Consider the following 26,151-nt stretch of genomic DNA (forward strand, 5'->3'; position numbering starts at 1 on the left):
GCGCGGCGGGAAGGGGCGGGGCCGGCGGTTCGCGCTGCTGGCGGCGGGCACTGGCCCCGAGGGGAGGGGGCAGAGCGCGGCCTGCGGTCGCCATGGGAACGGGGGCGGCGGGAGCGGAGCCGGGGCTGTGGGGGCCGCTTGGGGTCCCAGGGGCAGCCCCGCGGCCTGGGGGAATAGTCAGCCGCAGCAGGCTTTTTTTTTCTTTTTTTCTTTTTTTTTTCTTTTTGGTCCCACGCAGAGCAGGGAGTTTGTTTTCTAATAGGTGTTTTAAAAGCTCTGCCACAAGGAGACCACGCAGATTTCAAAAACTTAAAAATTCTCACACTTCACATATCTACTCTGAAAAGTTTCTTCTTAGAAAAATATATATATTAACAGCAACTACACTAAAGGCCTATTTTACCTCATTTTTTAGTGTCCGATTTTCACTGAAAAAGTAGCACTCAACCTACAAATTTGTCTAAAATTACCAGGTATTTCATCTTCAGTTGCCTCACGTGATAAGTGGTAACATGGACTGGCAGCATACAGGAACTTCACATACCCAAGAAATGTTCCTTTAGGGTAGGAGATAGTAGTCCTGAACTCTCTTTGGGCTATCATCACTGCCTTGACTGTGTGACTGGTCGAAAACAGCCAAAAGGGGACTGTTTCTTTGTAAAAATAGTAATATATCTGAATAAGCACCTCGGAAATTAATACATCTAAAATTTAAATACTAAAACTAACTGGTAAAGGAGGTGCAATTTATTTTGTTATCACTACTTTTTTCAGTTCTTTCTCCTTTTTTCCCTCTTTCTCCCAAGCAGTCCTTGTCTTTTTGTTTTGACAAAATCTTGCATTTGTTTTACACCAAATTTGATACAAGTTTCAGCTCACTCAGCACAGACATTGACAGGTTCTCTGAAAGGCACAGAAAATCAGTAGAGAGAAAAGAATTACATCAACAGCCTGGAAACTCCTCATTCTTCAAAACATTTATCAAGTATCAATGATGAGATTTACACCTACGTACACCGATTTGTATTGTACCAAAGAAAGAAAACAGGAAAAAAAAAAAAAAAAGGCTTTATGACATACATATACTGGGAAATTGTTTAACTGGTCAGTCACTAGAGCACAACAAGAGGGCTGTGTTGCAAGTGTTTTGGCCTCTTGATAGGTAATGGAGAAAATACGAGTGCTCATTGCTTCTATTATTTCTGTTTTGAGTGAAGATGCCATTTCTTCTCTCCCTCTTTTTTTTTTTCTTTTTTTTAAATAAAAGATTTTCCTCAGGCTATCCTTTCCAGATCACAACAATATATTGCTTAAATATGATGCACAACTGAAAAAATTCAAGAGGAAAGTTTTGGAGAAAGAACAGATTCTTGTGGTTCAGACATTGAAGTAGATACATGAAATACAGATACACAAATGTATTAATTAATGTGTAGCGTATGATACTTTTACACAAGGAATATTAAAAACCCAATGCAACATACTAGTAGAGTATGAGAAATAAAAATTTAGATTAGATAATGAACCTAAACAAAACCATGATTATTTTTGTTCAAAAATTAAGTATTTTTATTGTAAAATACATTAGCGATGTTCTTCCTTTCCATGTAACAGTTTCTACAGCTGTTAGGATTTAATGTTACCTCATTGTGTATCAGGATTGTTCCTGAAGAGATATTCTGCCTATAAAAATAAGATTTCCGAAGTTATTTTCAAGTCTCCAACTTTAAAATTTACACCAAATAACAACAATGTAGTGGATAACACGGCTTTAAGCAAAATCACACAAAGTGTTAAGTGGCTCTAAAATTTAATCTCTGCCCAGTATGTCAGAGAAACCTCTTCTTCATATATACCACACACCTTGTTCTGCCTCTTTGTAGCATTGACCCCATCAGTATCATGGGCAAGAGAAGGAGTCATATATTATGAAAGTATTTGTTATTCCATGAAAAATCCTAGGGAGTACCCTAGGGCCTGATTTCTGGACCCAAAAGAGCAAATAATTCAGATCATACAATGTTACATGATTAGTAGGAAAGATCTCATGTTCCTACAGCTACACCTAACATTCATTCTAAGCTTTTACTTGTTTGTTTTGTGTTTTTTTTTGTTTTGTTTTGTTCTTCATTAAAACAGTGATTGCTTGTACTGCTTTTCTTACTCCATTTGCTAGGAAAGTTACTTATACAGTGATAAGTGAAAGTTGTATATATACAACTATAGCTTTATGGCATCTGAATTCCTGTCTGAATTCAATGTTGACTCAACTTTCAGCAGAAAGTTGAACTAAATATCTTCTTGAGGTGTTTTGGAACTGGACAGACACTCCATGAATGTCTGTCTGGATTCACTCGTGAATTTATCTGTATCGTGAAGGGGTTATTGAAGACATTACAATAACATGCATCATTGTGCCTAGAGTGATATGTTAGAGTGATGCCTCTCTTTCTGCAGGTCTCTATGTCACAGCAGAATGGGCAGGGTACATAAGTGCAGAGTGAGAGAACACTCACCGAAGCGTAACTGATTCTGGTACTAATTCTTTTCCTGTTACTCTAAAGCAAAACTGGATTGATGTGTCAAATGATCCCATATAGTTATTGGGTACTTCAGCTTTCACTATACTTCCTGCTTACCTGAATTGCAGGTAATTAATTGTTATCATGAAGTACAGAAAAAGAATTCAAGTCCTTATGTTAAATGAGATTCTATAGAGTCATGTGAATATTTTCATTAAACATATTTCATTAAAAAGAGATGTAATGACCTTACCAGAAAATCAACAGGATCATCTGGCCTGATCTTACAGCATTCATTTAACCCTTGAATAAGTGTTGGCATGACATGCTTCATTAAATAGTTTCGTAGTGGAATAGATTGGGCCTCCAGTAACTCTTGTTCTTGTCTTTTGACTTCCTCCAGTTGTTTATTCTACAAATAATTAACCAAACAACAAAGAAGAACACCTATAAGTACTTTACCAGTACTTTACTAACTAATGGTTGTGACCTATGGGAAAAAAGGAGAATAGTGCTAGAAATCATGTACACGACTTTAAAACTCACACTTAACAGAACAACAATGAACTGCTTATTAATCTTAAAGGACATGGCACACCAAGGATGGCAAACTAAGCATGAAGGAAATGGAAATAACCCCCCCAGCAAAATTATTTTACTTCTCTCTCCCTAACACCTAAAAGGAGATTTATTCTGAAGTTTTCCAGTGTTTCTATTTCCAAAAGTATTTGGCAAAATGGTTGTTAAACACTTCACCACTTCAAAACTTAATATTACTGCAAATGTAGATAGTTTCTTGGGAGTTCCTTGACCTGGGGAAAAGGAGAATATTTTTACACAGGAGAGATGCCTAACTCATTAAATAACTTCAAAATATGTCTTTTTAAATCTCTTTTTTTTTTTTTTCTTTCATTTATGTCAGTTCAGCTAAGTTTATTCTTGATTTCAGGTTAAATCAATTTGTTTAGTTATAATCCTTGTACAAGAGGGAAAGAGGGAAATAAATCCACTTGGAGTTTTCCTTTTTCACGTTCAATAGCACTTAATAGGATGCACACTTGCATCCTGTTTTAGCCAGAAGATTACTCAAAAACATGTTTATTGTCCTCTCTTCTCGCACTTTATTCATAAGTAACCTTAGTCCTACATGTATATAAAACTATAAAATGAAGATACCCTGAATATTGCTTTCCTATACTCAGGGCATAACACAAAAGCAATGTTCAGATAAAACTAAGAGACCAGCAACTGAAAACTATGTTTACCCGATTCACTGAATCCAGAAGTGTTACTCAATAAATCCTGCAAGTGGTCTTAGGTCTTTTTACACAGAGTGCAGCTAATCTACAATCTCAAGGGCAACCGAATAGATGCATAGATTTTAAAAGGGTAAACTTACACATTTTATTTAAACACCTAGTTTAGCTCCATATAATGCAGTTCACTTCCTTGAAAATAAGCATAGAGATAACAAAGACGATTCTTATTTACAAGCTAGCATCAGAGCAATATAAATGCTTCTTTAAAAGCATATATATGGCCTTTCAAAGGTAAAAAAAAAAAAAAAAAGATTCATCTGTGCAATGATCAATTTGTTTTTGAATAAATGGAAGCAGTAGAAAAACTACCTACTGGTGAGGGGAAAAAAAAAAAGAAAAGAAAAAAAAATACTTTAGGTGTGAACAAGCAATTTCCTATAATATGTATTTCAGGTTATTTACCTAAAATTTCTTAGGTGTGGCAAAATAAATAAGGGAGAAGTACCATGTGCAAAACTGTGAGGTCAGGCACCCTAAATACTAGGTACTTATTAAAGTATTACCAAATAAAAAGCATCCTTCAGACTGCCTCAGGGAGGCTGCGCTGAAGTGAGGACTGATGTCTCAACGATGTCTCTCTTGCAAGCTCAGAAACCTTCCAGCAATGCAGCCTGGGATATTGATCAATTCTTTGTTCTTTAGTTTGAGCCTCAAAATGCACTGTGAAGATATTCTGAGAAAGATCTAAAGTATGATATAAGGAACTAGAGAATTTATCCCACACTTTCCAAGTATATTTACATGACAGATTGCTGGAAACGCTATTGCTTCAGCTTTCTAAGACACATAAATAATAATGGCTTCCACAAAAATGCAAATTAACATACCCACTCTTCCCAGTTTGCCATCCTTTCAGCCCTTTCCTCAGCTTCTCTACGCTCTCGTTCAGCTTCTTCTTTAGCTTCTCTGGCAAGGCGTTCTTCAGCTGCTTTCCGTTCCAAACTCTCCTTTTCTTCATCTGTCAAACCATAATTTCGAGGTTCCCCAATTTCTGTGACAATCTCTTTTACAATAAATCTGTTCTCAGGATCTTCAAATTTGGCTACATCTTTAAAACAATACAAGAGAGAACTTTGCAAGGCTTTTCTCAATTATCAATAGTCATTAGTGAATAACTGCAAGACCTAAATATATACAGTGTTCATGTTGCTTGAATTTTCAAGTATGTTTTTTTTTTTGGAGTGTCTTATAAATGCCACTAATGTCTTTTTTTTTTTTTTTCCTATACAAAGCAGATTTTTTTAATCTCTAATTTTCTTTGTTAGTTTCAGCTAAAATAGTTTGTCTTTTTAATGTGATGCTAGGGAGAAAATAGTTAATTTTTATAACTAGTTTACAACTAATTTTTACAACTTTTTTCAGCAGTTGCGGCATTCCTAAGTTTTGAAACTTTCATACAAGGTTATTCCAGTATCAGAAATACTTCTCTTTGACACTCGTATGGCAGCTTATCTACAGGTATCAAACCATCAGCTTCTGACCCTGTATCTTCATGCAGGTTCCACAACAGGTTGTTAGAATTTGGCAAGAAACTCCAAAATTTTCACTCACGCAGTGTTTTACAATTACACAGACCTATCTCTGGTTGAACTCTTATTACATTATGCCTACAAAACTAATCTGTGTCTTCATGTAGAAGCACAGAGACCACGGAAATCTTTCCTTTCACTCCTCCTTTTTAACTGCTGAAGACTACTTGGGGACTGAACCTGCAGAAAAAGAAAAAAAAAAAAAGTGAAAAAAATAAAAGAATGGAAAAGGGGGGAAAAGACAGGAGAAGGAAAAGACTCCTGGCACTGAATGCATATGGAGCCCAGAAAGTGCTGGAGACATCTGAAAGAAAGGGTATAGTAACATACATGGAAAAGAGGGAAAGTGAGGATTTGGGGCATACAGAACAACTGAAATACAGAATTTAGTCTAAAGCTCAGTAGTCCCTACTCCACTTTCCTCTGCTTTATGAAGTTATGTTGAAAGCTATTGGCAAAGCATGCTTCTCATTTCTTCACTAATTCAAACAGAAGCATTACTCATACCATTATTTCAAGAATTTGTGTCTTTGTGATTTAGACCTGAAGTCCAAACTCTGCTAATGAAACAAGGTAGAAAGCTAACATAATTCTACATGACGCATGATGACATTCTTTCAGAGCCTCTTCTTTCCAAAAATCAGGAATTACATTCCTGAAGTATTCCAAACTACAATGATTTATTTTTTATGCCAAGGAGTTCATTAATTATACAGCTTTTGCTGTACCTGGATATACAAATTACAGTGCAAGACAATTTTCTAGTCATTTAAATTATTGCTAAGAACATTCTTGGCATTGAATTTGAGGTCTCAAAGACTATAGTCTTTTCTCAGATGATGAAGCAAGATTACAACACAAACATTAGAGCAATCATAATTAAATGCTAAAATGTCCTAAAAATATTGGTTTTAAATGAAAAAAAAAAATTATCACTGTCCCTAACAGGGAGTAAAGATCACCAAAAAATGAAAAATTCTGTTTTAACATTCCTTTTTGTAGATGATCTAATGTGCCTGTGTCATCATCTCCAATTTGCAGATGAAGAAAACAAGACACAGACTTGCAGACTTCATGAAGTGAGTCACTGTAGCAGAGCAGCGTTTCCAGAATCTTGAAGCCCACTCCTTTGTACTAATCATATTTCAGACTCAGTTAAAAAAAAAAAAAGTAATCATAAAAGCAATTTGTAAGGCCATATGTTAAGATTTTCTAAAATTAAGGTGGAAGAAAATATTGATTAATTTGAGTCAGTATTTAATGAATCAAGCACAATTCTTCAACAGTTCTCCACTAAGGCCAGTAAACCTAGGTAACTTTTCTTTCTTCTGACCAATATAACAGTCACTTCCCTGTTTAAATTTGTTGATATTAATTCAGTGGTTCTGATAAACCAACAGGAATATCAGCTAGAATGCAGAGCTGAAGATTCCCCAGTGAAATTATCTTTGCAATCTGACCTTTTAATTTTAGGGAATATAGGGAAAGGAGCAGTTCCTGACATAAACAGGCTCTAAAGATGCTTCTGCATTTAAGATGGAAATCATCACTATAAACTGAATGTGAAATTCATCTGGAAGTCACTAAGCCCCACAGCTGTGATACCTCAATCGTTAACCAGTGAGTATTGTGATACCTCAATAGTTAATCAGCTAGTAGACCAGTGGCTTTCCTAATTTAGAATTAACTAGATTTTTAGAGTAATCTTTGGACAAAATTCTTAGCATAAAACACTGAAATATGCTGTCATAGACCATACACTTTAAAGTCCTCACCAAGATAAAACAATGTCTTGCACAGTGCTATTACTTGTATATCCCAAAGTTTATAAGATTAAAATATGACCGATTAATGACATCACACCTTATTAATATTTATTATTTCTTACATTTACTTTCTGCATCAGAGTTACTTCAGACTTAATTAAATGAAAGTGCTAGCTAACCTGCATTTCAAGCCTCCCAGGACTAAGACAATCATCTTTACCATTTGGATCTAAGAAAGACAGCGGCATCAACTGAAGACAACAGAGCCAAATATATTTATCTTATCACCTCCTTTCTTTTATGAATTGGAAAATGGTAAAATAGATTTTAGTGGAAAACTGTGTGAGAAAATAATCAGTACATAATACAAAAATCACTCAGCACCTGGATACTTAAAAGGGTAAAGATGTGAGCGTAGCTTAGAAATAATTCTAAATCTAAAATGATTATTCATGTTATTTTTTTCCACTGCAACATTTCCTAACAACTCAAATATGGTATTATTTTCAAGATAATCTCCACGACTGACATTAATCAATTGACTTTCTATTTTTTATTTTTTTAAGTTTGCTCAACAAATCACTTCCTGTAACTCACTTAGATGGACAATCCACATATCAGCAGTTTTACTGTAGTTGCAAGTTTTCCCTGCGTTCTTTCTCTTCTACTCTTTTCTTTCCATCTCCCTTCCACAATCTAAAACCAGTTTTATTAAGAATGCTGTCATCCTGTATTTATTGTTTTTGCATTATCAGATTTCTCAAGATTTCCCAGTGATCACAATGTTCTGGGAGTGCATAGGGAAGAAATTTTTTCTCACCCATAGGTATGAAACAAGAAGGACGCCTTCCACTTTTAATCTCTAATCATATTCTTTCATACTTACAGAATACCCATATATTTTCACCACATCTGAGGTTAAATCTAAAGAAAAAATATATGAGCAGCTATAATAGTTAAAGTCCATGAAAATATATTATTATTAGTCTAGAAGGATGCCAAGTGAAGAGATCTGTAAACTATATCAGATAACTATCTTGGTTATTTAGGCTACAAAACCAAATGATTAATAAAAACCCTAATTTTAAAGACATGTTAACTGTACAATCTAATCAGCACAATTCAGAATCTTTATGAGCACATAAATATTTCCACAGGTATATAGTTAGATGCCTGCTGTATATTTATTCTGATATGTTAGGTAAAATATTTATATATTTACTGTACAATCTTCACAAGTGTTACATTTGTTACAGGAATTTTTATTGATATTTTAGCTAAGAATTTTATTATTTCATACCAATAAACTGAGGATGTATTTCAAGTTCATCAAAATAGTTGAGAACAGTCTCATCTTCTGTGTTTATCTCTCTGAAGAGACTTAAAGATTGCAGAAACCGGTCCTGAGTATAATGAGTTCCAGCAACAACACTTTCTGGTAGATTTATTATTCTGTTTTTAAGAAATTCATCAGATGCAGTCAAAGATACAACAAATTCTGTGAAGAAGAACACATTATCAGTGTCCATATATGATTTTTCCTCCCCCATATCTACCTTCTGTTAATAATACATTTTAAATGACAAATGAACATAAATTCACACGTATGTATATAAATATTTCCTTATAGATACTTTAATTAAGAAATGCTGATATGCAACTTCTCCAGTTAGAGCAATCCAACAAAATGAAGAGGAGGCATTCAAAGAAGCAACATGTTCTAATTCTACCAAGTTCTTTCTTAGCATTATCAACAAGACTATTCTTGAAAGAAGAAACAAACATAGTCCAATTTTTCTGAGAAAGCTAACAGAGAAGAACCAACACATGTAATTGGTATAGGAAGAGAAATAAACAAATGTGAATAGTGCAGCCGAATTAGGAAGTAACACTGGAAAATTTAACAATTCATTTGTTTGTCAAGTCTTCAAGAGTCATCACAGTGTATTGCAATTTCTCATCTCACAAATAAATCTGTATTTTCCTAAATAAAGTAAATTAGGAAAAAAAAACAAAACAAAAAACAAACAAACAAAACAAAAAAAAACAGTGGATTAAACATACTATGCTACCAGATGCCATAAAATTTGGTGTCAATGTTATTTGTAGTACTTTCATAGACAAGAACACCAGAAGGCGTCAAAGGATCCATAAAAAAAAAATCATCTCCTTTCTTTAGTTCAGAATTCCCATTCTTGTAAGTTTCATTAAGCAGTTGCAGTATTTTATCAACAACCAGTCTGCCTTTTAATTATTCATATAAGTTATCACAATATTTTCTGATATTTCTATCTAATATCACTTCTCCATACTACCAAGGCCTATTAATATAACAAAGTTGGGAAGTATTTTTTCTGATTTGAGAGAGAAATTTGCAGAACCAAATAGGGACAATTCCCCTCCAACCTCCTTGTGCATGCCAAAAAGAGCAACCCACCCTAAAAACAGAAACAAGACAAAACCCACAAAAATCTCCATAAATCAACAAAACACCCTTTTGGATCATTCAGTTCTCTAAAACAAATTTTCTCCAAGGCTGATAAGGTGTTTCTAAAACAGATCCTTTGCCTGAAGTCCTTGTTTTGGGAGAGAAAGTGGGACTTCTCCAGCCCATCATAATTCACACATTTAAATTACATTGGAGTTACCTTTAAACACATTTGATGAGCTGGTACTTCTCCAGCCCATTGTAATTCACATTTCCTCTTTCTGCTATTGTAATTGAAAGTGTTTTTGTTTATAAAGAACACACTTTCCTTTTTTACTTCAGAAATCAGCAGTTCCTAAATGAAACCAGGTAAAAGTCTCCTTTTAAATCAACTCTTTCTCCCCTTCATTTAAGTGCAAAAAGGAATTATTTTTTTCAGGATGTTCTGAATCTTCTCCACTTCCATTGAAACTAGCGAGTTATCAGGCTGCAAAAAAAACTCTAAACGCTTTAGGCATTCAGCTTTTATACTACCTGACCATATGCATCTTGTAACATAAAATATGCCAATCCAAAGAAATCAAGAATAGCAAAAACATCACAATAAAGCATTTTCTACATAGGTGGAAATCAAACTATTTCAATTCCCAGCTTTGCTGATGCAATAAAATGAGTTTGGTAGTATCATTCAAGATACAATGCTAAGTACTGATAAGAACACTACAAAGGGCTAAACTTATATATATATATATATATATATATTAATATTCCATGTTCAGGAGCACACATTTATTCCATTGGTAGATGGAATACCAATAGATGGTATTAATAGATGGATCATAACAAAGGCAGCCACTGCTCTTGGTAAAAACAGTTGATGGCATTTTCACAAAAGAAAACAAAAAAAAGAAAAAAGAAAAAAGAAAAAAAAAAAAGAAAATACACCCACAAGACAAACCCAAACCCTCCTATCGATTAACTGTTCACTTGCAAACAACAGGGTAGCAGCATTACGTGGATATTTCTTTTAAATGGAATATGAACAGATGGAGTGATATTTTAAACTTCTAGTTGGTGGCAGCAATACTTGAAAACTCCTCTGTTTATTTAACAAGTCAAACTTACCAGGTGTGATTAATTTATCACATTTAGGTATTTTGCCTTTGATTTCTTCTTCTTCATCTTCATCTTCCACTAAAACAAAAGCAATAAATGATTGACATTATGATTTGAAGCAACAATATTTTTATATTTACTAATAACATGCCCCATACACTTTTTTTTTTTTTTTTGTAATATTCATATTGTAGCCTAACTGTTGGAAATTAATCTAACCTGGACACCAGTTTAGAGTAGTCAGTAAGTAATCTATGCTGTTGCCTGCCACAGATTCTACCATGGGACACTAACAGTATTTTAGCTATACAGCAGAGCATGCACTTGCATACACAGTTACAAAATATGTCCATGCTACTTTACCCTGGCTTCTCCTGCTGCTCCGTATTTTCTTCTGCCAGTGACAGAGCTTAGTAAGTAGAAATGGTTTGCTATGGTATGGTTAAAATGGTTTCTGCTGTTAATTGTCTGCTATTCTTGATATGAATAGTCTGCTCAACTACTTGAGCAATAGCTAAGCTAGATGATTTACAGCCCAGCATAGTAAAATGAATAAGACTGAATTTTGTTTTCCTTAAAATTATATCCTTTAATTTATGGAGATGGTTCTTGGTCTTAATGCATAGATAGTGCTAGCTCACAATGTGAGATGTATGTTGCAGAGCTCCACCGAAGTCATATCCAGTGAAGCTCATCCATTATACCCACTCTAATTTGGTTTACACAATATGTATTGGTGAACTGCCTGGATCCCCCTGTTAAGCAGCCCTTTAATATTACGAAGAAAGTCTGCCTTACCGCTTTCTCGCACACAGTATATCAACACAGAAAGTATCCTCTGTATTTGGTCATTTATTTAGGACATTGCCAGCCAAGATCATCTGAAAACCGTCTTGTTTAAGGTGCATAACAATTCATTACAATCCTTAAATTTTAAGCAGCATGTGAAAACAACTGTTTTGTGCCTTGCTCTGCTGTCAAAACAGTGTTGATGCATTTCAAGTAATACGGCACTGAGAAAAATAATGATAATATTAGCAGCAATAAAAACAAAAGCAGCAGTACTTACAGTTAAAAAGCTCTTTTGCCTGGTCATAGGTCTCTGGGAACCCATCTAAAACATATCCCTGATTCCTACAAGGCATAGATTTGAGCTTATCTTTAATGAGTTTAACAGCATACTGATCATCTAAACAACCTGAAACACAAAGAAGGTTAATAGGAACCTAGTTTATGGAAAAAAAATACCTGAAATTATTTACTAACATATTCACACATATTAGCAAAGAGCGTCAGAGACACTTTCTGAACTCCAAAAAAAATATGTCATTGTGTGTACTACATGCTGTTAAGAGATTTATAGAATATAAGCGTCGCTATGAAATAAAATGACACCTGTGTTTACAATGTTATAAATATTAGAACTTTAAGGCTACTAAACATGAAATTAGGCGTTTTAGAATAACGCAGTCAGATCTTGATATGAAAAGAAATAGAATAGAAAAAGCATGTTACAAAGCAAACATTTTCTATTTACAATTAACCATGAGGCAAATTCTTGCAAAAACAAATGCGAAATAGGTTTTGCAAGTTTCATTTTCAGATTAATAGACTGAGATATAAAGTGACTTATTAACTTAGCATACATTGTGGAGCAAAAGTATGGCAGTAAAGTTTGTTTTGACCTGATTTTTTTGTCTTGCAATGATTGACTCCAGCTTCTTATTTTATATTTAAGACTTCTAAAAGCTGAGGCAAGATTAGAAACTATTGATATCATTAAAACATTACATCTTAAAAGACATTATTATTTTAAACAAAATAAAGATTGCAAAAAACTGCCATTATTTTTCTTGCTGAAATAGTTTTCGTTGCAAATTTGATAATTACATAGTTCACTTTTTACTTTATATTATTTAAATGATGCTCTCTGTTCTGAGAAGAAAACTTTATAGAAAAAAATCTGGCTAAGAATCTAAAGATTCTGAACATTCAGTCACATACATATAAATTTATGGGGTTAAAAAGAATTATATAAAATGTATAAAGAAGTAGAAAGATGGTCCCCTTTTATTACTTCATATTTCCTACCTGCATTCTGCTCCATGCTTTCTTTAATTCCAGCCAACAATTCATGTGCTTCTTCTACATTTGTACCCTCTTCTTCGTCTTCTTCATCTTCTCCCTCCTCACCCACACTGTCATAGTCCAATTCTTTAGGAGCCACAATTTTCTCCTGAAGACAAGATCAGAAATGTGAATAGGCTCAGAAATTCTACGGACAACTTTTCTTCTATACACAGATGTAATAAATGGGGGAAAAAAAACAACAAAAAAAACAATGAATTTCATATATGCTCCTGTACTATGAGAGACTGAGCAACCTTAAATTTTTAAAAAGAGTTCAGTGCATCCCCAGAGATTATCAGTATGTTGAAAGCTATTTCCATTTTAAAATCTAAAATTGTTTTGGTAATGTATTTTTCACATCAGAAAAGAAAGCCAGAAAGTAAATAATACCAACAGTTATAGGTGGACTTAAAAAGCAATCAATATATTATTATTTTTCAAAACATTTTGTTGGAACATGATTATTTCCTTTGGTAACTCTTAAGGTACTAAATTATGAAGTTTAATTCATTTTATGAATTAATGGCAAACATTTTAAAGTCACAGAAACTAAAATAATAGCAATACTAAAAAACAGCTAGTAACACACCAGATTTGCTATTGTTTCAGAAATCACATCTTTTATCTTAATGTGATGCAGCTTGTAGTGTTTGCAGAGGTTTTCAGCGATGGTAGATTTGCCAATCCCAGGCGGACCGTGGATGTAAACTTTGAGAGGCTGGGGAAAAAAGAAAGATGTAACATCAATCAAACATTACCGAAATTTTTATTTAAAAGGTACAATATTTTCAGTATAACTAATAGGAAATAACTGTTATAATTAAAACTGAAAATGTATTTTAGATTTATTTACACTGAGCATGGTCTATATCATCCACTGCTTTTGAGTAATGCAGTTAACTCAATGGTACAACTTCAGCTTTGGAGAAAAAGGTATATTTCTACTTAGCAGCCTAACAGACCAACTTACAGTGGCACTATTAGAGGTTAAATGGTTAAAAGAGACATAACACAATCTTATAGGCAGTGGATTTTGGAGATAGGTGGCAGATATTCTACTATATAAATGCAATCACTTTATTTTCCAGCTGAGGTAGAGTTGCTGTCATCACCATAGTTATTCTGACCTCAAAAATTTCAGATTCATCACCATCTTAAGTTAATAATTTTTCATTTCAGCCTATCTTGCCCATGGTTGAATCACTAAGTTACAAAATACATTTAATAAATATCATGCAATAAACTCAAAACCATACATCATTAAGTTCATATCCCAATTCAGTAAACCTGACAGTATTTTTAATATAAACCTAATGAATTCATTAATTTCTAACATAATCTCTAACATAATTTCTAACAAAACCTGGCAAATGAATTTTTTCAGAGTTGTGACTGGCACAGAGGTCTAGCTAAGCTCTTCTACTTACCACATGGTATGCCTTTATTTTACATCAAACTTTTTGAATTGCAGGCATACCTACACAGATGCAGTAGTTTAACACAAGCACAGATTTGATAATCCTTTTGGATGTATGCAGGAACTTTCAAAGAAAAAACTTTGAACGAATGATACTAGTTATATTTTGTTTTACACTTCCTGAACCTATCATAGTTTGAACATGATACAGACGTGCTGAATAGCTTTATCATATTAAAGACAAGCAATACTTGAATGAATGCAAGCATTTTTATGCACCTTTAAATAACTACTTCCTTATATATTTGAATATGGAAATGCTAAATATTTAGTTAACATAGGAAACAGCAAAGTTGCTCATTACATTATACAACAGAGTGGAGTAAAATGAAAGCCACATTGTAGTTAAGTATTTTGACTTACTAAGTATAATGAAGGACACAAAATGTTCACCTAGCTACTGACTCTGACATAAAAATCTTAAATAAAATAGACAGTTACTGCTTTCTTGAAGTCTAATATACCAGGAATGCCATATATTGCCTACAGAAACAAGTTTCAAAGCAGCAGCTTCTCCATCACAAAGCTTGTTTTCACTTACCTGATTGCAATTTTAGGCATAACAGAAAACTTTAGGTGATTATCTTAATTAATATTCTATCTCGTCTAAGTAATTTCTTCAATTGAATTTTCAGATTTTATGTTCACTTATTTTTCATCTGTCAGTCTTCTGTTCATTTTTACTTAAAAAGATAATGCTTGTGTTTATATAGCTATTTATATTTGAAAAAATAGAGCACTTTAAAACAGCATACACCAAGCCATTACCAGAAGTCCTCGACTTTGCTTGTATTCCTTAACAATCCTTCCAATGTTCTCCACCAATCCTGTCTGAGCAACCCACTTAATGTTGAAAGTCTCTTTCAGAAATACAGCTTCCATTCGTAGGTTCATAAGCAAAATATCCAAATGTGTTTGCTGAGGGAGGAAAACTACTTTAAAGATGCAAGCTATGGATGTTAGGATGTTAAAATAACACTGTTGGCTTAAACTAAAGACTAGAATGGTGTAGAAAGAATTTAAGCACAGGGAAAGCATGTTTGCATGAAGTGCAAAATATACATTTTAAGCTTTTTTTAAACATACATTTTTAATATATATTTAAGTATTCTTGAGAATTATCAAATTATTAACCATTAAGCCATTATTTGGTACTATACAGAGGTCTCATTATTGCAGGAGAAAAAAACTTCATAAATTCATTTTACACCTTAAAACTAGGAGGTTTTTAATTTATTTATTTCTCCTATGAACAGTTCATTCCACATAAATAGATGAAGATGATCATTTACATATGTTGTGTTTGTCAGCCTTAGTAATACCTCAATATTAATTGAGGTAAAAAAAATAAAATACATTTTAATAATAAAATACAAAAAATAAATTACATTTCATAATATAATACTTCACGTTATTTTCTTTAGGTTTAGATCCTTTCCTTAAGTAATAAAAGGAAAAGTAATAAAATAAAACTACTAACAGTTAACTCTTTACTCAAGAATGCATTTTCTCTTGGAATCTTCTCAATTTTTCTTGGTCCAACATTTTTACTGATACACTATGAAGAAGAAAAAAAAAATAAGGTAATGCACATATCAAATCAGATTCTTAGAAAAAACAAACAAACAAACAAACAAAAAAACAACAGGATTTCTGGAGATAAAAATCTGTGCTCTAAACGTTATGTTACACTATACCTGAAAAAATCAGTATACTGATTGGAATTATAGATCAAAGAACATTAACTTTAATGTTAGTATTAAACATCTCTGTTTTGTTTTATCACTTCCTTTTTAGTAGCTGCAATAAAACAAAACAAAACCAACCAACCAACAACAAAAAATAGCCAAGTGTTTCAAAGCTCTTAAGTCTATAACTTCATAGTGCTTAAGATCAAATTGAAGACCTATCTTATTTCTTAGCATTCTCACTTCAGATTTTATAAGTATTTAATTCTGTTAACAGTCAGGAAATATTTTCAGATCAATGAAATGCCATCATTAACTCTTTAGTTTCATTTCATCATTAGCCAGAAGTTAATCACTCCTGCAGTCCCTTAAAAAAGGTTAAAAAAACAACAACAACAACAAAAAACGCTAGATTCCATAAAATTATGACAGAAAAAGCTATAGAGCACTAGGCCAAATATTTCCAGTATTCTGTCTCAAACAGCTTCAGCTAGTGGACACCTAAATGAAAGTAAGAGTAGGAAAAGCATGCATGATACTTCTTCCAAATGCTCTCCTAATCTTTGACTATTTTCAGCTCAGAGTCTTCCTAAATTAGAAACAGCTGTGGTATGCTTAAAGTAATTCTCAAGGTATTTCTCATAATTCTTACCTATACTCACTAAATGCAAAATATCTCTGCTACAGCTTAGGCTTTTGTAAGTGACCCTTTTATACTATTGATTTGCCTTACAGATTTCCTGGCAAGCTTTTTGTTCTTCAAAGGCTTGAAAAAAAAATAGAAGGATATTAATTTTAGGTCTTTTCTGATAATTGACCTTTAATATTGTTTTAAGTCTATTTTGTTTTGTTTCTCTTATCCAGCCAGATTTTTACGATTTTTCTTCTTCAGGATATAACTAACTTTTTGAAGTCTGCCATCCTGCTTCCCTCAGCCATGCCAATTATAATTTTATCTTTCCCAATCTTTTCTTAATAAGTAGCATGCAATGGCCTTATACATCTAATAATGTGAGTTTCAATAGCTTCTACATTTCTTCTCTATTTAATATTTTTAATGTCTTTTATGCTCATTTTTATATAATGCTCTTTCCTATAGTTGGCCACAGCTACAAAGATTCTTTTGACCTTTGCTTTTTCCACATGAATGTTGAATTATGGTCACTTATACAAGGTGGACTTTTCAACTATTAACTTTTCAGTGAGACCCTGTAGGCCTGAACCAAAACAAGGGATACATCTTGTTGTGACCTTCCTACAAGGCAGTTCCATGAAATATTCTTTGACACTGAAAAAGAATGCACTGTTCTTATGTAACATTTGTTCAATCTACATGGGAAAATCTCTTGTTACACTGTATTAGCTGCTTCTCTCAACTCTTGAGTCTCACTGTAAATTACAGTTCAATAGTGTCATCCAGACTATTTCTAGAGTTCATTTAAAAATGCTTGGAAAAACAAAATATCTTCATGCAAATGAAAGGAAATATATTTTAAAGACTTTTGTATATCTGACTATAGTACTGTGAATCCCATAACACCTCAGCACAGTTTTCAGTAAAATTTCTATTTAAGTTAATGATAATACTTTCAAAGTTAATTCTGCAGAAAGAGGTCAAAGTAATACATTTTGTTTAAAGGACAAAAGTCTTGGTAGATTTTAAAATTATTTTGTTTATTATTTATTACACAAGATAATTCAGGAAGACTTAGGGACATCTACTTCAGTGAAAATGTACAGTTTGAAAAATCTTATAAACATCTGGAAAAAAAAAAAAAGAAAATAAAAGAAAAAGAAAAGGAATAAAATCTCTTACCTTTATTAATTCTTGAAGAGTGTGCATAGACTCATCTACCGCAAGTATATAGTTAAACCTTGGCTTGTGGTCTGCTACATTCTGTAACACTCTGAAACATAGGAAGGTCAAGTATAGGAGCATACTGGGACTTTTCGCGTTAGATGCAATTCAGAAGCTGTCCAAATACAATGACTACGTTTAATTTTGGAAAACTCAGAGCACAATATTTTCATGCATATTACCTTCAATAAAGAAGATATTACCTTCAATAAAGATAGATATTTTATTTGTAAAGAAGTTCAAAGGATAAAAAGCAACACCTGTACAACATATTAATTTAAGCTGTAGAATCCGTGATGCATTTCTAGTTCTGTGCAAGTTAAGTGATACTACTCATTATATCCAGCCTTGCCAGTAATTCCTTAAAAGCATAGAACCTGTACAATAGACCCAGGTTTCCCGTAGGAATATCTAGTACTAAAGATACTGAAGTCTCTGCCTGCCTCAATAAGATGGGCCAAATAGTATTCTTAAACCCTCTCTGCCTCAGTTTAAAAGCCTCAATATTCTGCTATTGGGTTTGTTACTTATCAATCACTGTCCAAGTGAAACTTACGCTGCTAAATCAAGAACATGAATGGTTGGAATAAAATTGTTTCCATGTCCAAAAACAGGTATTGCAGTAGCCTCACTGAGCCAACCTATCTGAAATTACAAATTGACAACAAAGTTAGAAGTAAATGGTTACATTTAATATGGTATATTTGTGTAGTGGCAACTCTATATATTTAGGATTATAAAATTCCATTTACTGAATGACTGATGAAACTGTAGTAAACAATTTTGAGAAATACTGGCAGCCAAAAAAAAAAAAATTATTATTTTTTAAAAGGATACTCTTTGATATTGACAAATGTTTTTAGTACTTCGTATCCCAAATAAAAAAAAAAATGCTTGGGAAAAAGAAAAGGAATGCAATGTTGAAAAGAAAGACATTTTTCTTGGTTCCATTGATCTGATAGTCATTCTCATTATAAAGTGCACTTGTAGATACTGTTCTAAAATTACGAAAATAAAACAAAGCAAACAAACAAAAGCAGATTCAAAAAAATAAAATGGAAATTACTTCAATTGTAGCTAAAATACTTTTCTAAGGGATCAAATAATGAATTCTGTTCACAAGAACATTAAACTTATGATACCAAAGCTATTAGAAATGCATTTAATTCCATTGCAATTTGCCATTAGATATTAAATAACTCCCCCAAAATGCTTAGATATCTACCTTAAAAAAGTAGTGTAAGACATCTTCCCCAGCTCCATACTGAAGTCCTGAAGCAACAACATAAGTTGAAAATACATGTTTATTCTGTGAAGTAAAACCAACAAGAAAGTATTTATAAAATTATTGTACTCCTAATGGTTTACACTGAAACTTTATATATTTAGTATGCAATTTCTCAAGTTATATCACTTAAATTTGGAATTAGACCAATTGTTGCATAGCTTGTAGTTTTGTAAGACATATTGTTAATATTTCCTTAAAACAACAACAACAAAAAAACATTACTCAGAATTGACCTGTCTTCATTTGAACTGAAATTCTCAAAAATCGTTTAAAAGTTAAGAAATCGGAAGTTACTTATAATAATGAAGTGATCTGCATAATTTATGCCTCAACTTTCTTTTTACAAGAAATGTAACAATGAAATTCATTGAAGCTTTTTTTTTTTTCCTATTTGCATTATACTTGCATTTGATTGTCTAAAGAAGTGGGAAATGCAGGTTCAATACTTTTATAATCACTCTGCTTTCATTTTGATATAAAATTTCAAACAAAATCAGTGGACTATAAAGTGTTTTTCTAATGATACATCACAATTGACCCTCATATTTTTTGCTGACCGTTATGCAAACCTGGTCATATGTTTGCCAGTTCTGGATGACTGTTTACATAAAATGAAACTGATTGGATCAGTGTTGAGGATGGTTTCACACAGTAAATAACCCATACTTAAACCATCTTAAGGAGGGAAATTTCAAGTAAATCTTTTAAATTAGGACCAGTCGCTTAGATATTTTTAACTCTAAACAAAATTATTAAATAATTCTGATATTGTAAAGATCTTAGACGTTATACATCTACATAACAGAACCTGCATTTACCAGCAGAGGCTATAAATGCTAGGACTTGGGATCAACTTTTTTGTGTGTGGAAAAAAAACATAGTTTGCTACATTTTTTATACTATTTCAGAAATATAAAACCAACAACACTGTTAGTCAATCTTTGATTGGATAAGCAAAGCATCATATACAGGGATGCCAGGAAATAATAATACATCACTGTATGTTATCCATGCAATGTGTTTCTGTCTTTGTAACAAAAACTATCTCAACTCAATTGAATACAACAGCTTGTTAGTAATCACATGGAATATTAAAATCAGACATTGCAGAGAGCACAAAAGCTCCCATACTAAGTTTGCTTGTGTAGTACCTTAGTACTACACAAGAGAAAGAATCTGTTTTTAACCTAAGAGCAGCAGTTCCCAAGTTTGCTTTGGACAGACTGCACGCATGCCCCAGAAGGCACTGTCTCCCACCAGGAAAAGCCTGCCTCTCATGAAAGCAAAGGAGGAGCCATTTCTCATCTACACTAAGGAGCAGGTAACTAATAGGATCTTCTATCATTTACCTCGGAGTAGTTTCTGTATGGGAAAGCAACAATACTTTAGCACCCAGTGAAATACAAACCTCCAAAAGAAGTCAAAATTCTCTAAAAATACCTATTTAGTGTCACAAATCACACATATGAGAAGGTACTACTTGAGATGACTTGGATATACTTAATAGAAACAAACAAACATCAACAACAAAAAACACACCACGAATGATCAGGCAAGCTCCATTTATACAGTCACTGGTAAAGACCTTCAAGTTCCTGTGTAATATTCATTAAAACCACTAGATGTCACATTTTAGCTAGTATAATCAGCTCTGGGCTTGTTTGGTATGTTTGTTTTATTTGAATAAAACGTTTTAAGTGGGGGATAGGTCTAAAATCATCCTTGAGATTTTCCCTCACAGTCCCCAGCTTTACTCCTCTCTCATACAGCCAATGAAACAATGTATTACTACAAATGAGAAAAGCATGATTCATTCACTAGCTAAAAAAAAAAAAAAGAGAGAAAATTAGGAATCTGTATTGTGTATGTTATTATGTGTATGTATATGTATTATTTCAAAAACGTAGCCTTCTTGATATTTTATTAATAAGGGGTGCTATTCACATTTATCAAAAAAAAAAATAAAAATATTCAAATTGTTGGTAACTTCTAACATCAAGATAATGCTCTGAGATGACCAAACTTTTTCTCTTCCCTCCCCACAAAGACCTTTACATACAGTTTTCCCAAGCTTTAGAATAAGTTTTTCAGCATTTATGTGATCCATAAAGTTAGGATGAGATTTTCTTCTGCGATAATCTTCCTCAGTAAAAGGAATCTCAGAATCATCCTAGGAAGGAAAAAAAAAAAAAAAAAAAAAAAAGGAACTGTTATGCATGCTTTAAACCAAAACAAATGTTAAAGGCCTAGATGGATAAAAACAAGTTTTTAAAAACGTCACAAAACATCTATTTTGTTTTCATTTGAAATTCATGAAACTTCTAAGTTTCACTTGATAGTTAGCATGTCTACACAGTCCTAATATCTTCCTGTATATCTCCCTATCATTGTAGCTCAACGCCTAAATCTCTCTATCCAGTGGAATAGATTTAACAATTCTGGCAGAAAGCAAGATTTCATGTGAAAGGACTGTGAGAAAAAAATATACTTGCTGACACTAACCTTACCTGCTAGTACTGAAATACATACTGAAATACTTTAATAAAATTCAATGAATATTTTCCATTAAATGGATGTATTCACTTAAAAAAAGAATATTTTCTTATTACTTACTGGGTCAGGGGGTTTGCTTTTTGCCCAGGTCATTACTGTTGAAATGAGGATGAATACCTTTGGTGTCGCAAAATGCTCTATTTCTGTATGTAGGGCTGGTAAACAAAAGCAAAGGATGTAATTTATTGTAAACTGTTCTACTGAAGCCATATATTTGTTTCTCTGTAGAGGTCCTGTACAGACATTTATGCTATAGTGTTCTGTGTTATGTAGTTTGAAGCAAATGCTCTTTATTTTGCTTGGTATAAAATAAAAATAAACCAATAACGAATAATAAAACAAATAGAAAAATAACGGGAAGAAAGGATCACATTACCACTAATGAACATAATCTCCATAGAGACAAATCTTGTGGAAAAAGAAAAAAAAGAAACAATCTATACTAGAAAATTATTTATCTTTACTGACTACAAAGATACTGAAATAAAAGTGTTTTATAATTGAAACAACAAATCTACAAAAATAAGTTTTTTTTATTTGAATTTTATGTAGAACAAAATAATTACATGTGGATGATACTTTGTTAAGTCCTTGAAAACTTACAATGTTACTTAAGTATTTAGACAATACACGGAAATGTATAGTTTAGTTTAACTATCATATAAAGAGCAATTTCGCATTGTCGGCATAAGAAGATTCCATATACCCATTAGAATTCGGTTGCATCAATCAGGAAAAAACTGCAGAAAGACCAAATGGTATTTTTCATTGCAGTTTTAAGCAAATATATATATATATATATATATAAAATATTAAACATCATTTGAATACCAAAGGAGCAAGTTTTCTGCCTACCTTCAAACACAAATAAATAAGATGGCTGTGGATAGTTATTTATGGAAATAGCTGCCTACACAGATATGTCATTTAAAGTGTTGGACCATTCTATGACAGCTTCTCTAGCTTATGAATGCTAAAATGCAATCAATGGTCCCTTGCTAATTAATTGAACAATTCATGCAGCATTTCCCTATCAAGGATGCTAGTTTTATATTACAGTAAACTATAAATCCAAGGTCATTTCATTACACATTTCTCGTAAACTTTGGTGGCTATATAGCAAACAATTTTCTGTTCAGTCGATGGCTATACTAACCAGAAGCAGCCCATTTTGCTTCTTCAATTTGATTTGCATCCTCAGTGATGTTATATAAAATAATCTCACATTCAAGCAAATAACTTAAGAGCTCTTTCTGAGAAGAGACCTGTGGGAAAAATAGTTAAAACTTGTTGTTAGAAAACACAGGAAAGAAGGGGGGAAAATCTATTCAAAATTATTTTTCAACAGTAACTTTCTGATAGATAGAATGCAGTTTTCTTGCACATAGATTTCTGAAAAGGATGCTAGAATAATTCATATGACTGATATCAAACTATATCTGTCAGATAAGATGATGAAATGAAAATTAAATGCTGAAGCTTCTGATTTGAAGTAGACATTAATATAGTTCAGAAGTATGTACAATTTTAAGTGCTATTTTAGGATTTGTATTTTCAGTATAATTATTAGTATCACAAAAATATCTATGACTTTTACAGGTATTTTAAGCAAGGATCAGCTGGCAGAATGGACAAGACATAGGAAAATGTCAGTTTCCTTGCAAAACAACATCCCGTCTTTGTTAAATGTGGATTGTCTGCAACACTTGAACAAACCCAACAAAAATTCTGCGTGACAGCAGTGGGCGAGATTAAATATAGCTAACCATAATTTTCAGATTAAACAGCTCATCTTGATAGAAGTTCAGAACAAAACTTTCAAAATTTTGAAGAGATTCTGGATAATAAGCATCTTGAGACAGAGTCAATTTTAGTTTCAGAAAACATTAAGCAATTACATTCTTTAAAACAAGCCTTCTTCAGTTAACCAAACTCTGGACATATATACAAAGATGCAGGTATTCAGAACAATTAGCTGCTAGTGAAAGCAGTGATTTCAGTGAAAAATTAAGACGGGAGGACACTGACTTTGATTTCAGTACTACTACCTAAGCTGATAAAAGATACAGGAGACACAAGAGAGTGTGCTTTGAAAGAAAAAGAAAACAGACCTGTGGATTATCAGGATTGATAACATCCTGTCCATTAAATATATATATATAAAGATATATATATATATTTATATATATATTATATATATATATAATATTTATATTATATTTATATATCTTTATATATATATATATATTAAGACTGGATTCTTTCAACTTTTGCTGTATGAGAACTAGCAGGGAGGAGACAAGTGTGCAGGAAGCATAGGGAGTAAAATATGCATACAATTTCCAGCAGCAAGAGAACACTTTATTAATGTTGGTTGGTCATTTTACGTGACTTGCAGTATTCCTAACGTTACCTAACAATGACCTGAAAAAAGATTATTACTTACTTCATATGTTTCCTCTGCAAAACATGGTTTAGTACCTCCTGGCTTAGAAAGGGTACCAACTATTTGGTAGACTCCCTCCTTTGGCCTAGTAGAAACTTCAGCAGCTGAGTTCTTTTCATCCTCCTCCTCCTCTTCATCTATGCTTTCTAGTGATGCTCCAACAACACATTTGGATAAATACTGCAATATACAAGACACACATTTGTATGCAAATATGTATCGCATTGGGACTGCACTATGCAGCTTCCCATAGTCTTGGAAAGACACCAATGCTGCTGACTAGCTTAGATGCTGTTGCAGGCAGTGTAGCTCAGAAAACGACTTGGGTAAGCAGGGAAATGTTATGGACTGCACGAACTCGGCAGCGACATTTTATCTTGCTGCTTGCCCTAAGCCTCAGAGGTGAAGGTGTTGCTGTGTCCTAAGCCTCAGAGGTGAAGGTGTTGCTGTGTCCCCAGACGCCTCTTCTCCTCAACCTGACTCCTCTCCAGAAGGCGTTACCTCAGGGAGATGTTATCTCCAAGCATTATCTTTCACCACAGCCCGAAGCTGCCGCCCCAGTCTCGACCTGCTCTACACACACCTCCACCTCCTCCTCTTATTCCCTCCTGTCTTCACCCCCTTGCCCCCAGTCCCCCTTCGCAGCAGCCATTTTAGGTGACCACGGCCGGACACCGCCCGGCGGCCAGGAGAGCAGCCGGGGGTCGCCACGCCATCACCTCGCCGATATTGCGGCCGCAGTAAGAGTCGAGGTGGTTGAGGAAGATCCGCCGGCTCCGAGCGGCTCCGAGCCCCGCTTCCATGGCCGCAGCTCCAGCCGGCGACGCGGCTCGTTGCTAAGGGCGGGCGGCGGCTGCGCCGAGCCAGGCGGGGCCGGGCGCTGCCGCATCGCCCTCACAGCCGGCGCGGGGCGCTGCGGGCACGGGCCGAGGGACCGCACACCGGCATCCTGCCCTCCGGCCGGCTCCTGCTGGCCTGGGAGTTTCAGCAGGTGGCTGCCTATGGGGAGTTTTGGTGTAGCCTAAGCCTTGGTGTAGCCTTGCCTCGGGTATTTTACGTGTGAACCTGCCTGATCATGGAGTGGAAGTGTGCCTTTCTCATCTCTGCCTCCATCATCTTCCTCAGGTGAATCAAGATCAATCGAGAATGAGTCAGGAAGGCAAGGCAGTAACGTGCAGGGAGCAATGTGTAATGAGCAGCTCTGTAAGGTCACTTCCTCACAGAGTTCAACATGGCCTTACCCACAGCAGTCCTCACTCAAACATTTCATCTGGGGAGTTGCTTTTCAGAGCTCTGCTGAAGAACTCAAGGACTATCACAAATATAATCAGGCACTTAGTATGTACATATACTTTTTTCATACCTAATTCAATCTATCCTACAACAAACATGAATACCTGCAGTCAATAAAGGAGGGAGTTTATTCCCAACTTCTTGGCACTGAAGAAGACAAAATCTAGTATTTCTGTGAGAAAAAAAAAAAAAAGAAAAAAAGTTTTAAAGCTATGTTAAAGTTATGGTATTAGACATCCTTTGGACAGTAAGCAGCCTTTGAGGCTTTTTAGGTAATTAATCACTAGCAATTTGTTAGTAACCAACACTACCTTTCAATGATCGTTCTTCCAGTGATAACGCATAATCTTAAATGTTCTGGAAAGGTGCACTAGGCCGAGCAGCATTTATTCAGTTTCAAAAAATGACAATGAACTGGTCTAAGACCTATTAAAATTGTTCACTGTGAGTGCTTCAAATAAGCTCCCTTCAAGCAACAATTCTAAGTATAAGGACCAGAGAGCGCGTTATTCATAAACCCAGAATAAGAAATTGTGGATTAACATAGCTCTCCCCTTTTGAAGTTAATAGTTCAGTACAAGAAATAATATAAATTTATTCTGGTAACACCTACAAACCATATGTTTTAGAAGTATTTCTCAGCTTAGGTTTATAATAAGCACTTGAAATGACAAAGCATTTTAAATATGTCTATGAAAAGGTTCTTGGCAATGTAACATTATCTTTGTCATTTTTTTC

The 26,151-nt window shown here is 33.9% G+C and overlaps 1 protein-coding gene across 2 annotated transcripts; it reads right to left on the minus strand.

Annotated features, from left to right (window-relative positions):
* Positions 1 to 50: 50 nt before the first annotated feature.
* On the minus strand, positions 51 to 25,542 carry AK7 (adenylate kinase 7). 2 transcript variants are annotated; one of them, XM_068682856.1, is made up of 18 exons: positions 24,840 to 25,533; positions 24,121 to 24,300; positions 22,831 to 22,939; positions 21,735 to 21,829; positions 21,181 to 21,291; positions 19,059 to 19,142; positions 18,390 to 18,478; positions 17,792 to 17,882; positions 15,768 to 15,845; positions 15,056 to 15,205; positions 13,400 to 13,528; positions 12,772 to 12,916; positions 11,750 to 11,878; positions 10,690 to 10,758; positions 8,437 to 8,634; positions 4,669 to 4,889; positions 2,776 to 2,934; positions 56 to 1,683 (listed from the first exon to the last, which is right to left on the minus strand). In XM_068682856.1, the coding sequence occupies exons 1-18, from the start codon at positions 24,921 to 24,923 to the stop codon at positions 1,645 to 1,647; spliced, it is 2,160 nt and encodes a 719-aa protein (XP_068538957.1). In that variant the 5' UTR covers positions 24,924 to 25,533; the 3' UTR covers positions 56 to 1,644. The 2 variants fall into 2 exon arrangements, with proteins under 2 accessions (XP_068538958.1, XP_068538957.1); XM_068682857.1 differs by lacking the exon at positions 15,056 to 15,205 and having other exon boundaries at positions 51 to 1,683; positions 24,840 to 25,542.
* Positions 25,543 to 26,151: the final 609 nt, after the last annotated feature.

The sequence above is a fragment of the Anas acuta genome, chromosome 5 (genome assembly GCF_963932015.1).
Source record: "Anas acuta chromosome 5, bAnaAcu1.1, whole genome shotgun sequence".
Lineage (NCBI taxonomy): Eukaryota > Metazoa > Chordata > Aves > Anseriformes > Anatidae > Anas > Anas acuta.